Raw genomic sequence first — 14,528 nt, 5'->3', positions numbered from 1 at the left:
CTGGTGTGTGACTGGCTGGTTGAAAGGGTGTGAACCCGTGGAGGAGATTCCTGGGTGCTTGAGTCAACAGCAGCTGTGGTTGGTGATGAAGAGAAGCTGTCCAAAGAGCTTTTTTTTTTTACCGGCAACTGCCTTTTCACTGTGAAAGGACGACTCAGGTGAATGGAGTCAGTGACCATGAAGGGCTCACACACAGACACACACCTGGGGAAGAAAACACACACACATCTTCTCATTGAAACCAGACAGATACCTATACACACACTCTGGAAAAAGGACTGACAGCATGTGCACACAGCTACACATGGAGGTTTGCACAGAGATGCACACAGGCACAATAGCGCAGATGCATGCAACACACACACACACATGTGAACAACACAGACACCTGGCTGGCATTGAAGCGCTGCTCTGTTTGCATACCTCTCCCTCCCTGCACTCATCCTCCACACAGCCACAAAGCCGCCATTAAAACTAAGAAAACAAAAACACACAAAAAAGAGGCTAAAAGGGGGCAACAGGCGGCTTCCATCCTTCTTCCACCCATCCCTCCCTTCTACCCTTCCTCCCTTTCTCCGTATCTCTGTACCAAATGTTTACCTTCCCCCCGTGAAAAGAGAGGGATGTGGACAGACAGGGTGAGAAAAGAAAGAAATCTGGCAGAGGGGAAGGGAGCCAAGGCCTTTAAAGTCTGCCACAGAGCCGTGACAAAAGCCTCCTAATCTCGGTGTTGTCTTTCGGCCCCTTTTTCTCCCCGCACATCCTGCCAAGTGTGTGAGTGTCGGTGTGTGTAAGACAGAAAAAGAGGGGAAGAAAGTCAGTGTGTGTTACGCAAGCACCAGTGTGTGTGTGTGTGTGTGTGTGTGTGTATTTGTTTAAGGACGTAGTAAAAAAGGCAAGTTGGTGTGTAAAAAGAGATTGTGTGTGATAAGGACGTTTGGGGTGTGTGTGTGTGCGTGCGTGCGTGTGACAGGAAAGGAATCTTTCCACAGTCGTGCTGACATCACTCAAGCATGCATGGGACAGTTGGAGGAGGCCGGGCCCCTTCAAAGGCAACAGTCTGCCTGCCTTCACATGTGGGATGCCTGTGTGTATGTGTGTGTATGTGTATTGTACGAGTGGTCCAGGTCACCCATCCTCACCTGTCCCTCTTTGACTCATAAACCGCCCCTATTCAACTCTCTTCCGCTAAAATGAAACAACCCTGCCCTGCCCTGTGTCCAACAATTCCTCGATGTCATCCTTTTCACCCTCTTCAAAAGCAGCAGATGTGAATGTGCGTGTGTGTGTGTGTGTGTGTGTGTGTGCCCTCCTGAGCGTCCCTTCCTCATCCTGTAGATCCCTATCAGAGGCAGCTGTGGTCCACAGGCCTCCACACACAGCAGAGGAATGCACACTAGAGCTATCCTGATATATACAGGGCTGCGATAGACTATAGCTCCACCTACAGGCTGATCACTTTAGTGTCAAGTCAGTGCTTCAACCAGTCTGCTATCTGCAAAAAGAATGATTTGTATTTATTAATTCGAATATCACCTTAAACTTATGAGTGGATTTTGAGACATTGGGCCCGAGGGCACAGATATCCAGAGGACCCCACCACCTCTCCTACTTGGGAGCAAGACACACAAACTTTGTTGAGGTTTTGCATCTCTTTGTAGTCATAAGGAATCTTTTTGTGTTTTTTTTTGTTTTTTTTTAATGGTCATTTTATGTCTCTTTGACATAATTGTGTGACTTGTTCATTTGGAAGGTATTTTGTGTCTCCTTGTTATTGTTTTGTGTCCCTTTGTAGTAATTTGGTGTCTTTTTGAGGTAATTTTGTGTATTTTTTTGGTCATTGTGTCATTTTATAATAATTTTGTGTCTCCTTCTGGTTGTTGTATGTCTTTGAGGTAATTTTGTGTCTTTTTGGTTGTTTTGTAGTCATTTTGTGCGTCCTTGCTGTTGTTTCTGTCACCATGTAGTCATTTTATGTCCTTCTGGTTCCTTTGCATCTCTTTGTGGTCCTTTTGAGACTCTCCCAGGTTAATATTTGTCTCTTCGATAGATATATTGCAGGCAACGACCAGGGGGGCTTCAGTATCCCAAGTGATATTCCTGAAATCACTATCAGCATATAAATAAGACAATTTACACTACACCATTATGAAACTCATCAGGTGTATATAAATATTAAGAGTTCAGTGCAATAAACCCAGTTCCACTGTTGTGCATTAAATCAGAAATAATTCATTAAACAACCTAGTTTGTTTGTTTAAAATAAGAAAATTAATATATTCATTCATGATGATGGTATTTTGTAAAATGATGACACAATCACATGATTAATACAATTCATCTGAAAGCTAACAGATAATTCTATCAATATATATTATACAGGGCTACATGAAACCAGCCAAAATAATTCAGCTACAACCAGAGAAAGCAACATTCCTTTTTTGGGTCAATCGGTGAGATATGGAGCATTTTTGGAGGGAATTATTTCCCATTTTGATTATATATATTATATTGGCAAAAGAAAGAGAAACACTTTGTAGCATGCTCCACTGTAAAAGCATTAAAAAATCCCAGCCAAGATCAAAATTTGCCTCAGGGTGTCTTACAATCTGTACAGTATTCAACATCCTCTGACCTTTGGCTCTTTCAATGGATAAAGACAAACTCCTCTCAAAAAGCTTTAACAGGGAAAAAAATGGAAGTAATAATACTAATAATAATAATAAAGGTTTGGATTCAGAGTATACAAATAAGTTAAATGGTTCCTAAATAAATCCTCTCTGTGTTTCTTTTTGGTTGGTTGTATTTCACACAAGAACATCTTCATTATCCCTCTTTGTAAAGGTTGAAGAGTAAAGGTGATTATACACCGTGGGCCTAAACAGGAACACTTTCTATGCACCTCTGAAAAGACAAATAGCTCCGGTGTGAAATCATTTAGTTCATGTCGTGTCTTGCCTAGAGGGGATTACACTTACAGCACCAAAAGGTACAAGACTGAAATACTGAGTGACAAAGTGTGAAATCTGGATCAGATTAAGAGAGAAGCTTCTCTTTCACACACACACACACACACACACACACACACACACAGAAAGATGGAGATGGAGAGACCAGGAGAGTGAAGGAGAGAAGGAGAGAAGGAGGGAGGGAGGGGTGGCAAAGCTGTGGGAACACGCTGCTGAATAATTACCACTGACATCAGAATAGTTTTCTTTAGCTCTCTGAAGTGGCAGGGCTCATTTGTACAGCCTGGAGGCACGCAGAGGTGTGTGTGAGAGTGTGTGTGCAGAGGGGAAAGTAAAAGAGGGAAGAGACATAAAAAGGGGGGAAGAGAATGATGTGACTTTATTTTAAAAGAAACACAATATTACTGAAATTATGAGAGGTGCAGCATGAGAGATGAGCCTGTGAGTCTGTGTGTGTGTGTGTGTGTGTGTGTGTGTGTGTGGGCATAAGGGAGAGATTATTCTGATTTAGTCTTCACCCTGTCAGAGTGTGACACCATGACAGCTCAGTCTGCCCCGGGGAGCCATTTCTCTCTTAAGTGGACCTTAAAAAACAGGAAACGACTTCAAATCCCGCTGGAGCGCAGAGGAGGATCAGGCCTACTGACTCTGTACAATACCCTTTAACTTCACACTCACACACACACACGCACACACACACACACACACGCTAGTAAGTGCCTGAATATAGCGTGTACAGACCCTGAACACACACACACACACACACACATACACACACACACACACACACACACACACACAGTCACACCTGAGCCCTCTTCAATAGACACCATTCAACACCCTGACAAGCGGGGACAATGGAGGCAAAACGCAGGTCGACAAAGAGAGACTCGACCTGCCTGAACACATCTGGCCGTCCTCGCCGCCCGCTCCACCACATCAGCTTTTCCTTGCAGTGATGACTTCAGGTGATATCATGTTCCTATATGGCTACACTTTGCTTTGCCTTCACTTGCAGCTGTTTTGTAACAAGACTTGGAGGGTGAAATCACGAGTCATGTTACTGAAGTTACACGCAGCAGGCTGGGAGTGCGGAGGCTATTGTCGAGGGCAGTTAGCTACATCGCTGTCTCAAGGGCTCTCCTGATGTCACTGCAGCATTTGTCTGTCAACCTTGAAGTCTCGTCTTGTACGTGCGATTTTTTTGTGAACATAATCCCATTTTATCTTTGTAAATTGAACAGGTGCTGGTGCGGCAGAGTGAGTGTGACGTCAAATTGTGCCTTTGGCGAGAGGCTCTGTGGGTTGAGGCCTGTAGGTCTCTGTGCTGGATTAGGGAAAGTAATTCACTTTACAGAACAACACGGCTAAACAGCTCTAACTCTACGGGATAACCTGACCTGTGACCTCATAAAGCCACGTAAAGCAACGAAAATCAGGTCATTATTTCATCACTTTAATTGATCCTAAGACAGAATCTGAGTTCAGTCATCAATCTACTGTACGAAACAGGTCACATAACTTTAAGGGGACATTAAAACACAACACACTAACTCTTTGGTGACTCTTCATAGGCTGTGAGAGACATAAATACCTGTGTGTAGCTACACATCAGTGGCCAGGTTTCTCTAAAAGCTTCATGACAGTTTATGAATGTGTGTTTGCTAAGGAGGAGGGCAGACCAGGGAGGACATGGAGTGTCTGAAGGAGGGTTTGAAGATGGGAGACTTCCATGCAGACATCTGGCTGTATGACACATCAGGGGTCAGCGGGGATCCTTGGAAACGACTGAGGAGAGGAGATGAGATGGGAAGGGAGAAGATGATAAGAGCGTGTAGGAGAGGACAGAGACAGAGACAAGAAGAAGGGAGGAGACAAGGAGAGGAGAGGAAACATGAGAAATGAGGAGAGAAGAGTTAGGAGATAACACAAGGACAGGACAGGACAGGAAAGGTTGAGAAATTGGGAGAGGGAGGAGAGAAGACAAGGAGAGGAGAGGAAGAGATTAGAAAAGGAGACAAAACAACAAGAGGAATGGAAAAGAGATGAACAAGGAAAGGAGAGGAGAGCAAAGGAAAGGATGAGAAATTAGTAGAGGAAGGAGAGGAAAGGAAAGGAGACAAAACGAGGAGAGGAGAGGAGAGGAGAAGAAACGAGGAGAGGAGAAGAGATGACTCAAGGAGAGGAAGCAAGGAGAGCAAAGGAAAGGATGAGAAATTAGGAGAGGGAGGAGAGGAGAGGAAAGGAGACAAAACAAGGAGAGGAGAGGAGAAGAAACGAGGAGAGGAGAAGAGATGACTCAAGGAGAGGAAGCAAGGAGAGGAGAGGAAAGGATGAGACATTAGAAAAGGAGACATAACAAGGAGAGGAATGGAAAAGAGATAAGCAGAGGAAACAAGAGGATAGGAGAGGACACAAGGAGAAGAGATGAGACAAGGACAGCAGAGGAAAGGAGATGAAACAAGAAAAGGAGAGGAGAAGGGATGAAACAAGGAGAGGAAGCAAGGCGGGGAGAGGAAAGGAGGATAAATTAGAAAATGAGCCATAACAAGGAGAGGGATAGAAAGGAGATAAGCAGAGGAAACAAGGAGAGAAGAGAAGAGGAGAGGAGACAAAGAGAGCAGAGTAAAGGATGAGGAATTAAGAGAGGGACCGCAGAAGACAAGGAGAGGAGAGGAAAGGAGACGAAACAAGGAGAGGAGAGGAGACAAGGAGAGCAGAGGAAAGGATGAGGAATTAAGAGAGGGACCGCAGAAGACAAGGAGAGGAGAGGAAAGGAGACGAAACAAGGCGAGGAGAGGAGACAAGGAGAGCAGAGGAAAGGATGAGGAATTAAGAGAGGGACCGCAGAAGACAAGGAGAGGAGAGGAAAGGAGACGAAACAAGGAGAAGAGAGGAGAAGAGATGACACAAGAAGAGGAGAGGAAAGGAGGAGAAATTAGAAAATGACAGGAAACAAGGAGGAACAGATGAAACGAGGAGAGGAGACAAGATGAGAGGAGTTAATGTACACTTCATGTTTAAATTTAAATAATCATAACCAGTTAAACACTTCACTTACAGTATAAACACAAAGATGAAATAGTTTAGCTTGTCAAAGTAAAGATATGTAAAATCATTAATCTGTACTTTTCAGATTTCATCATGATGCATTTAAAGACTGAAATGAGTCACCTGACAGTAGCTGAGCGAGCTGAATGGTTGGCCATCATGTTCTGTTTGGACGATCTGTTAAGGACGGTGCCTGAACACAACACCAGAGAGAAGAAATGTTAATCCCAAACACAGGTCATACTGTACAGATGTAATGGCTCCTAATGATTTTTAAAATGCTTGAGATACTTGTGGCTCATTATGGGCTTATGTGTCTCCTCTTCCATCACACGCTGCGAGTTTCATTTAGAGAATTCTCCAGGACGACAAGATAAATGGGTGATTCATCTTCAGGAGTGATTAGTACCTCACAGTTTACACACACACAGACTTAGATGTTGCTACCCAACAGAGCAAAACACCGACAGCATCAACACAACCCTCTGCTACAGAGAGCTCTGTTATAAATGGCACGTGTCATCCTTATCTAGGACTAACAATTAATTTAATAGTCAGTTAAGCATTTTGAATAGCCCAATAAATCTGCTGCTGCCAGGCAAATATTGTGATTTCCTTCGATACAATATTTACTTAACCAAACACTCACACAGGTTTAGTGAGGATCAAGACAATCCTGACAGTCACCTAATTTATCTGCCACGATGGAGGTCAAATCCTTTAAAGGACTTAATGACAGACAGACTCAGTAGGTGTTATCCTAAACATAACAACAGCCAACATCTGTATGGGTTTAATCACTGTGGGTGTTCAACCATGGAGTCTATAACCCACAAACAAGGCTACATGATGGCAGATGATTATAGTGCAGTTATTTCTGTATCAGTGTTTCTGAATATGCAACTTTAGATGTTGATGTTTGGCAGAGAGACTTATTGTGTCAAACCCATGTAGCGTAACATGTGTGAAGTGTCTTTAGTACCATGCTTATACAAAGTGAGAGAGGAAGAGTGTCTTAATGCCTTAAAGGGACAGTTCACCCCAAAATCAAACATACATATTTTCCTCTTACCTGTAGTGCTACTTATCAGTGTAGATAGTTTTGGTGTGAGTTGCCGAGTGTTGGAGAAATCGGCCGTGGAGATGTCTGCCTTCGCTCCAATCTAATAGAACTAGATGGCACTCGGCTTGTGGTGCTCAAAGCGCCAAAAAAAAAAAACCACATTTGAAAAACTCAACAGCAATGTCCCTTTGCGGAAATCATGACCTGGTTACTCAAGATAATCCACAGAAACTTTTGTGAACAGTTTAATGTAAGAACAATTTTTTTCTACTGAAGTAAATCCGCCAACTGTATCGCCCTGCAGAGAGAAGTGTGCATCTACTCTTCGCGCGAGATATAAACATTAATGTCCTCCTCAGCTGAGTTGTAACATTAGCTAGCTCAGTGGTGCTAGGTGAGCTAGCAGTATGCCTCCTTTTGCAGAGTTACAGGGTTGGCAGGTGTAGTTCAGTAGAAAGAAAATAGCTCCTACATGAAACTGCTCACAACAAGGTCTGTCTGTGCCGTCTAGTTTCATTATACTGGAGAGAAGACAGACATCTATATGGATAATATCTCCATTAATCTGCGACTCAAACAAAAATGATCTAGATAGACAGCACTACAGGTAAGAGGTGAAATATATATTTTTGATTTAAGGGTGAACTGTCCCTTTAACGCCACAGAGAAATCACCAAAGCAGATCCTAGTTTAAGAGCTAAATTCTACACGGACAACAGTTCTTCAGTTCCTCTGCAGAGCACATACCCATCCGTCCATCTTGTGGAGGACTGATTAATGACATTCTGGGGACAGTGTTGGGCTGGAACACAGATACACACAGAGAGGAACATCATAAATCATCCCTTTTTATTTGCTTGTTTTTCGATACTTTTATTCTTCATGCACTAAAGTCTTAAAGCAAATGTCAGGATGCTGTATGATCTTGACAGAGCTCATACGTTTCAGTACACAAACTGTATAGCAGAAAGGGAAGTTTACTGCAGGTAACGTTATGACACTTACTTTCCTGAACAGACTCCTTTCATCCACGTCCATGTTTTCAGCGCTGCAAGACATGAGGGCACGCTTCATTAGTCGGGTTGGGTTCAGTTGGCTGAGCACCACAGCGCTGCACAAACTTCTTTATAAGAAGCCATACGTCTATGTAACAGCAACATTAATCGTTTCATCACAAAGGCAGATGTTCACTTTGTGAAATACTGGTTTTTAAGAAGGATGCAAAACCATATTCCCCGCAGACTTCACAGTGAATAATTAAGTTAATGTAAAATAAGTTGTTGATTGAAATATTATTACATTAGAGTGAGATAATTCCATGCTTTTACATTGATTTTTACTTTACAGATTCTTTATAATGTACCTCATGTCAATGGTAGTTTCTTTAAAACAATTATTCAAAAAAATCTTCTAAACAGAAAAAGTCAAATTATCTTATATATTCATTGGTTTCAAGGGAAAAATACTCATTTAACATAGTTGTTTATTCAATATTATTACATGTTTGTTTTAAAGATTATTTTACTAAAAGCATATGTATTTGTCCAAAACGTGAGAAATACTGAAAGGCTTGGTGCTTTTTTGCAAGACTTCGTCAGATTTTTAATTCAATCCAGTCACTAAAGTCTAAATATTTTGAAAAGCTCTCTTAATTAAAATGACTTTTTATTATTACAATTCCTTTCAAATCATCCGTTTACTTTTTGACCTTGCAGACGAGGCGGTAACACAGCACTGGGGTTAATATCCGCTGTCCATCATCGACTCGCACAGTAGAAGAACCAAAAGTCTCAGTGGATAAGACAACATTTGTGCTATTAAAACTCAAGCAGACAATCAATCCTGTGTCAGCGGTGTCTCAGAAACCCAATAGGGAATCCTGACTAAACCCAAGCAAAGCTTAGCTTATTCAGGTGTGTGTGTGTAGATAACCGCAGGGCAGGGCAAAGCTATACAGCAGCTAAAGCTAACATAAGACATGGGGGCTGAACCCAGGATATAGCTTGTTTGCACTGTGAAATACCTTCGACATTCCCCCTCTCTCTCGTTCATATGGTGAGACGTAATGAAGGACAGAGTGAAAAGAAACATAGATGGAGATGAGGTAAAAAGAGTGCAAATCAAAGATGAACATAAAAGGAAGGTAAAGATGTTCAGAGACACTGGGAACAGTTAGGGATACTCACATATTAGTGGTTGAGGAGCGTCTGGAGAGGGACACGGGGGAGTTATAGGGGATCTGTAGGACTGACACCAAACAGGAAACACAACATTAACAACCACAGTACACTATTTATGATGATGAGACATTAGCGGTCATGCAGGGAATGTATAAAATACATGGTTCAGTGATTTAACCACAGAGACAAGACATGAGCCAGTTTTATGGTCAGTCAGTTATTTTGTTCAGTTTTTTTCCAGCCACTAGCCCATCCTGCTTGGCTGTGTGATTTCTTACTAATGTTTCTGAAAAAACTTTAGTATAAAATGTGTTATGCAACAAAGAGTAGTCTTTATTGGTCAGCCGTATGAAACGGAACCATCTTGAATGTTAAATTTATACTATTTTGGGGATGTAATCTTTTTGTATTACTAGTACTCAGTTGTCACAATACTTTTTCTACTATCTCACATTTGTCTCTGTCTTGGCCCCCTTATGTCGCCTTCCACAGTCTTTGGTTAGAGTTAGAATTTTAGGAAATAGTGCAACATTTTGTCACAATTACTTTGCGTCCTTGTCCTATCACATTTCATTTTTTTTCTCAATCCAAAGGACTATACTGACTGACTGAAGTTATAGCACATTTGACTCTTACTATGAACAGACAGACAGTCAGACTCGGACTTGTCTTCGACTCCAATTTAATGTTTTTGACTACAGCCCTGCTTTGATCAGTGTATAATTTAACAGTGTCTACAATGACCACTACAATAGTGAAATAAAATTATGAGATTACAGTTTACCTGATTTATGCCCATGTGGAGTATGGGAACTGTGGCTCATCTGAGGCACTGATGAAACTTTGGCACTGAGACAAAAAAGTCATAAAGAAAGTTAATGAGTTTAAAATAAACAGACACAGCTGCTTCTAACATAGGTGTCAGAGTGAATCCTACAATGAGAGAATGGGTGAGGACTCCTCTTTCAAACTGCACTCAACCCAGACAAGATAAGATAAGCCCTTATCAGTCTCCAAGGGGGAAATTCGGGTGTTGCAGCAACACAAAGACAGCAGAAAGTACAGATAGAGAAGTCAAAGTAAAATAATAGCAAAACAAAAAAGAATAAATGACACAAGAGGTATATACAACCAGTATAGAGAAGTAGTAAAAAAATAGAAACTACAAATAGTTCAAATATCTATAAATAATTTAATGTAAATAATCTTTAAAACTACTTCAATTACAGGTAAATTATGTGTAGCTCTATGGGGATAATATTTTCTAAAACTGAGGGCTGTTAATATTTGTTGAAATTATTCTTCAGATAGTGGCCAATGTTTAATGCAGAACTCACACTGAAATACAATTTTAAAAATGTGTTTTAAATCTTTTCAGGCCTTTACAAACAACCAAACTAAAAACTGTCCCTCTTAAATTCAGTGTTGGTTGTAGTTCTAACTTTCCAGGAGTAGATGTGCCAGGAGTGACACCTAGTGAGAGGTGAGGAATAACAGCCACCTGGTTGGGAATAACTCCACATACTATGCTGCTGCCAAACTCAAAGTTTTACTCCATAGATCCACATTTAGCCTGATTTTAAGTCTTTTATTTCATGAGCATTATGATCACTGATCCAGAACGACATGTGATGTTTAATGTTTAGATTCTGTATTTAAAAAAGGAATCTAAGAAGATGAGAAATTACTATGAAACATCAGCAAAATTCATTCATTCATCTTCTAACCGCTTCATCCTCTTGAGGGTCGCGGGGGGGCTGGAGCCTATCCCAGCTGACATCGGGCGAGAGGCGGGGTACACCCTGGACAGGTCGCCAGACTATCGCAGGGCTGACACATAGAGACAAACAACCATTCACGCTCACATTCACACCTATGGACAATTTAGAGTTATCAATTAACCTAGTCCCCAATCTGCATGTCTTTGGACTGTGGGAGGAAGCCGGAGTGCCCGCACAGAAGGGCTCCCACGCCCAGGATCGAACCGGCAACCCTCTTGCTGTGAGGCGAGAGTGCTAACCACCACACCACCATGCACATCAGCAAAATATTTTGGAAAATAAAACATATTTAAACAGTTGAAGATGAATTATGGAGCAAAGTGGCTGTTAAAGTAGGAGAACTTGCCAGCTATAGATCAAAACTACAAGCATTAACAAACATTTTGAATAGAGTTATATATTTTAAGGATAAAATTGCAACACAAGTGATCCAACAAACGGTTTTTCAGATGGGTTTCTCATCTTTTAAAAGCCATTATCAGAATATCAGCATGTATCTAACATGATTATCTTTAGTAAGAATCTACTCTATGCTGTACCTCTGATGCTGTAGAGAGTTTTCCAGCTTAGTGATGTAGTTGCTCTGTTCATTCAGCTTCCTTTAAGGGGAAACAAATACAAAATAATGCATAAGAAAGGCACCTAACTTTTCATAAACTGCATTTAAGAATATTAAAAATATGTATGAAAAGCATTACTGTTTAACTTACTTTGCCATCTGCTGCATTTCTTGCTTCATCTTGACAAATGCCTCCTCGAGTTTCCCATTCTGTAATTGATAAAATGATTGGTGATGCAGGTGTGACTATATTTTGCTGCAAGTAGTGTTTTTTTTTTTTTTTTTTTTTTTTTTTTTTAAATCTATTTTAGCAAGCAGCAAATAAAACAGTATGCAAATTAAATCAAATTTTCCACATGGCTGGGGGTTTAAAAGATGTCACAGATTTTCGACATAGTAAAATTTAAAAAATAATGTCCATTGGCTGCCAAATGAAGAAAAGCAAACTCTCAAAGAAAAACACACGTAACAACAAACATCCACAGCAGCAACACAGATGTCTCTCACCCTTTGCTGGTAGTAAGTCAGCAGTCTCTTTTGATGTCTTGCCTGGAACATTATAACCTGAAAAAAGAAGGGACTCAGTGCTATGCGATGTCTGCACTAACAAATAACTCAAACCATCTTGCACTGACTGAGGCAGACTTAAATTCTGAACGGATATAAGAACAAGTAACAAAATATTTTATGATGAGATAGAAAATGACCAAACTTTGCTGATTTCCGTGAAGTGTTTGGTTGCAACAACGTTGATGTCCGAAAACAGGGCCTTCACCTCTGAGCTGCTCTGAAACAAAGATGTTTGACGTGACTGTAATGACAATAGAACTCTTAAATCACATCAGTCTGTTTCTACAATTACAAAGTCTGGTGTTATCCCCCACAGTCACCTGAGGATGCCATTTATTGAGGAGTAATGTGCTTACTTGGTCGGAGAGTGGTGATACTTGGCATTTGGCACTGCATATTAAACACTTGCCTGGTTTGCCTGAAAGAAAAGTTGCAGTTAAGTTGCAGCGAGGCTCAAATTGAACAGAGGGCATGTAGAATCTAAATCCAATACAAGAGCTGAACAAAAGGGGGTCTCAAAAGTGCTTTCGCCCGAGACCCAAAATTAATTAAGTTTAATCCCTTGGTCTAACCCTAGAAGCCAGAGCAAATTAAAACATGATCAAACTCTTGAGGTTGAGATTAGACCCATCAGGAACAGGCCTGTGGCTTGTGAATATGATAAGAGGCTCCCAAAGTGGGGCAAAGGGACCTGCAGGAGTACTTCAAGAAATCACATAGCCAATGTTGAATGGTGTAATTTCACTCTTATTTCATTGGAGGATATGAGGAGAAGCACACACTAACAGAGCATGACTGGATCAGAGATTTCATTCCTCCTGCTGTTACATAACGGCCAATATCAGACCAAGTGTGATAATAAACACGGTCTCAAATGTGTCTTTCTCAGGAATAGCTTATGTAATGGTGGTTTTGTGTCTTATGCATGGAAAAGTTTAGTTAGGAGCTCCTGGCTTGAACACACTTGGTGTAAAACTGGGTCATAAGCTCTGCAATAACACTTTCAATCCAACAGATGTCCCTGTTTAATCACACTTTCACCTGCATGGTACAACTGAAGTGAAGCTACTGTATGGTGCTGCACTGTTTTAAACACATGCAAACAAACCCAACAGTGATTGACTGGACTGTCAGTTAGCAACACAAATCTGTGTCTACCTTTCTGAAAACAGACACTGCAGATGACATGGCCACAGGTGGTGACAGCTAGTTTTCTGTCAGCGCTGGGCGAAAGGAAGCAGGAGTTGCAGCAGATCCAGTAAGACATCTAAAGACCTGCGAGGAAATAAGCTAACGTTAACTGTCTTTGCTAACCCGTTGTTGCTAAATTAGGAGTTAGCATAAACGAATTGAGCTAAGTGTTAAGTTACTACAATTGTCACATTAATTGGGGGTTTAAGCCACTTTCTGTAACATTGTTATTTTGTTAAGTTTATGTCAAGTTCATACAACAGCTTACACCTTCTTACAGTAACGTTAAGTAAATGTAACGTTGGATTACGTTACCTGAGTCATCCCGCTGCAAGGGAGGCTAGATGCTAACTTTTAGCTAGCTAGCATAAATAACGGCTCTGTGAGAACCGAGTGCTTAAGAGTAACGTTCAGAGCTGGTCTTGTAAATTATTTTTAATCAGTGTCAAAACTAAGTTACCAAAAAAATCCAAGCATTTTTCTGTTGACTAATAATGTAAAGTAACTGCCTCCCTAACTTTATTAATTATTTCTTCCATATTTATCGTTACTAGCATCTAAGGACGTCAGTTTGGTAACGCCAATGCTAGCTATGTTACCGATACTTCGGTAGCTAGCTAGCTAGCTAGCTAATCTACATACCTGTACATAACGGATCTGGGAGAAACGAGTGCTGAAAGTAACGTTAAGACCTAGTAATGTAAGTTACCTTAATTTATGTTAAAACTAAGGGCAACGTTACAGAAACACAGGCGTTTGTCTGTTGACTAATCGTCTAAAGTAACTGTCAGTTTTGCTATATTAATTATTTCCTTCATATTTATCGTTACTAGCATCTTGACGTCAGTTTTTTAAAGCCAACGTTAGCTATGTTGCGGTTACATAGCTAGCTATAATACATACCTGTCTGTTGAGATTAAGTACTGAGACCTCTACCAAAGCTTTTTCACAAGTAGTGTTAGCTTAATACGTGAACATGAGGTAAAGTATGCATAAAATTATCAATTTATTTCATTTTGCTTATTGTTTAAAAAAGGGAAATAATCACAAAATAATTCTTCTTTATATGGCTTTTATTATTGAATATTCTGTGTTGTTTTGTGTTCAGTCCTGAGAGACATTTTTATATGTTGTACGTATTTGCTTTAGCCATGTAGTCCAGTT

At 40.8% G+C, this 14,528-nt stretch overlaps 2 protein-coding genes across 7 annotated transcripts in view; one reads left to right on the top strand and one right to left on the bottom strand.

Annotated features, from left to right (window-relative positions):
- Positions 1–4,481: 4,481 nt before the first annotated feature.
- Positions 4,482–14,390, bottom strand: LOC125894465 (probable E3 SUMO-protein ligase RNF212). Of its 3 annotated transcripts, none has more exons than XM_049585862.1 (13): positions 14,268–14,390; positions 13,332–13,448; positions 12,530–12,591; positions 12,316–12,390; positions 12,111–12,167; positions 11,755–11,813; positions 11,584–11,643; positions 10,048–10,112; positions 9,270–9,330; positions 8,089–8,131; positions 7,831–7,885; positions 6,144–6,213; positions 4,482–4,757 (listed from the first exon to the last, which is right to left on the bottom strand). In XM_049585862.1, exons 2-13 carry the CDS (start codon positions 13,438–13,440, stop codon positions 4,634–4,636), a joined length of 840 nt encoding a protein of 279 aa, XP_049441819.1. In that variant the 5' UTR covers positions 13,441–13,448; positions 14,268–14,390; the 3' UTR covers positions 4,482–4,633. The 3 variants fall into 3 exon arrangements, with proteins under 3 accessions (XP_049441819.1, XP_049441821.1, XP_049441820.1); XM_049585864.1 differs by lacking the exon at positions 14,268–14,390 and adding an exon at positions 14,007–14,130; XM_049585863.1 differs by lacking the exon at positions 14,268–14,390 and adding an exon at positions 13,680–13,877.
- Positions 13,284–14,528, top strand: part of maea (macrophage erythroblast attacher, E3 ubiquitin ligase) — a 132,106-nt gene continuing 130,861 nt past the window's right edge. For 3 of the 4 annotated variants that reach the window (XM_049585854.1, XM_049585853.1, XM_049585856.1), the window contains exon 1: positions 13,284–13,431. The gene's annotated coding sequence lies outside the window, so the exon portion shown is untranslated. Of the gene's footprint in view, positions 13,432–14,011; positions 14,065–14,528 lie in introns of those variants that run through there. The other variant, XM_049585855.1, reaches the window with a different exon arrangement.

This window comes from Epinephelus fuscoguttatus, linkage group LG9, assembly GCF_011397635.1.
Source record: "Epinephelus fuscoguttatus linkage group LG9, E.fuscoguttatus.final_Chr_v1".
In the NCBI taxonomy this organism is placed as follows: domain Eukaryota; kingdom Metazoa; phylum Chordata; class Actinopteri; order Perciformes; family Serranidae; genus Epinephelus; species Epinephelus fuscoguttatus.
The sequence above is the reverse complement of the archived record's forward strand: the minus strand, read 5'-3'. Positions and strand labels throughout refer to the sequence as shown.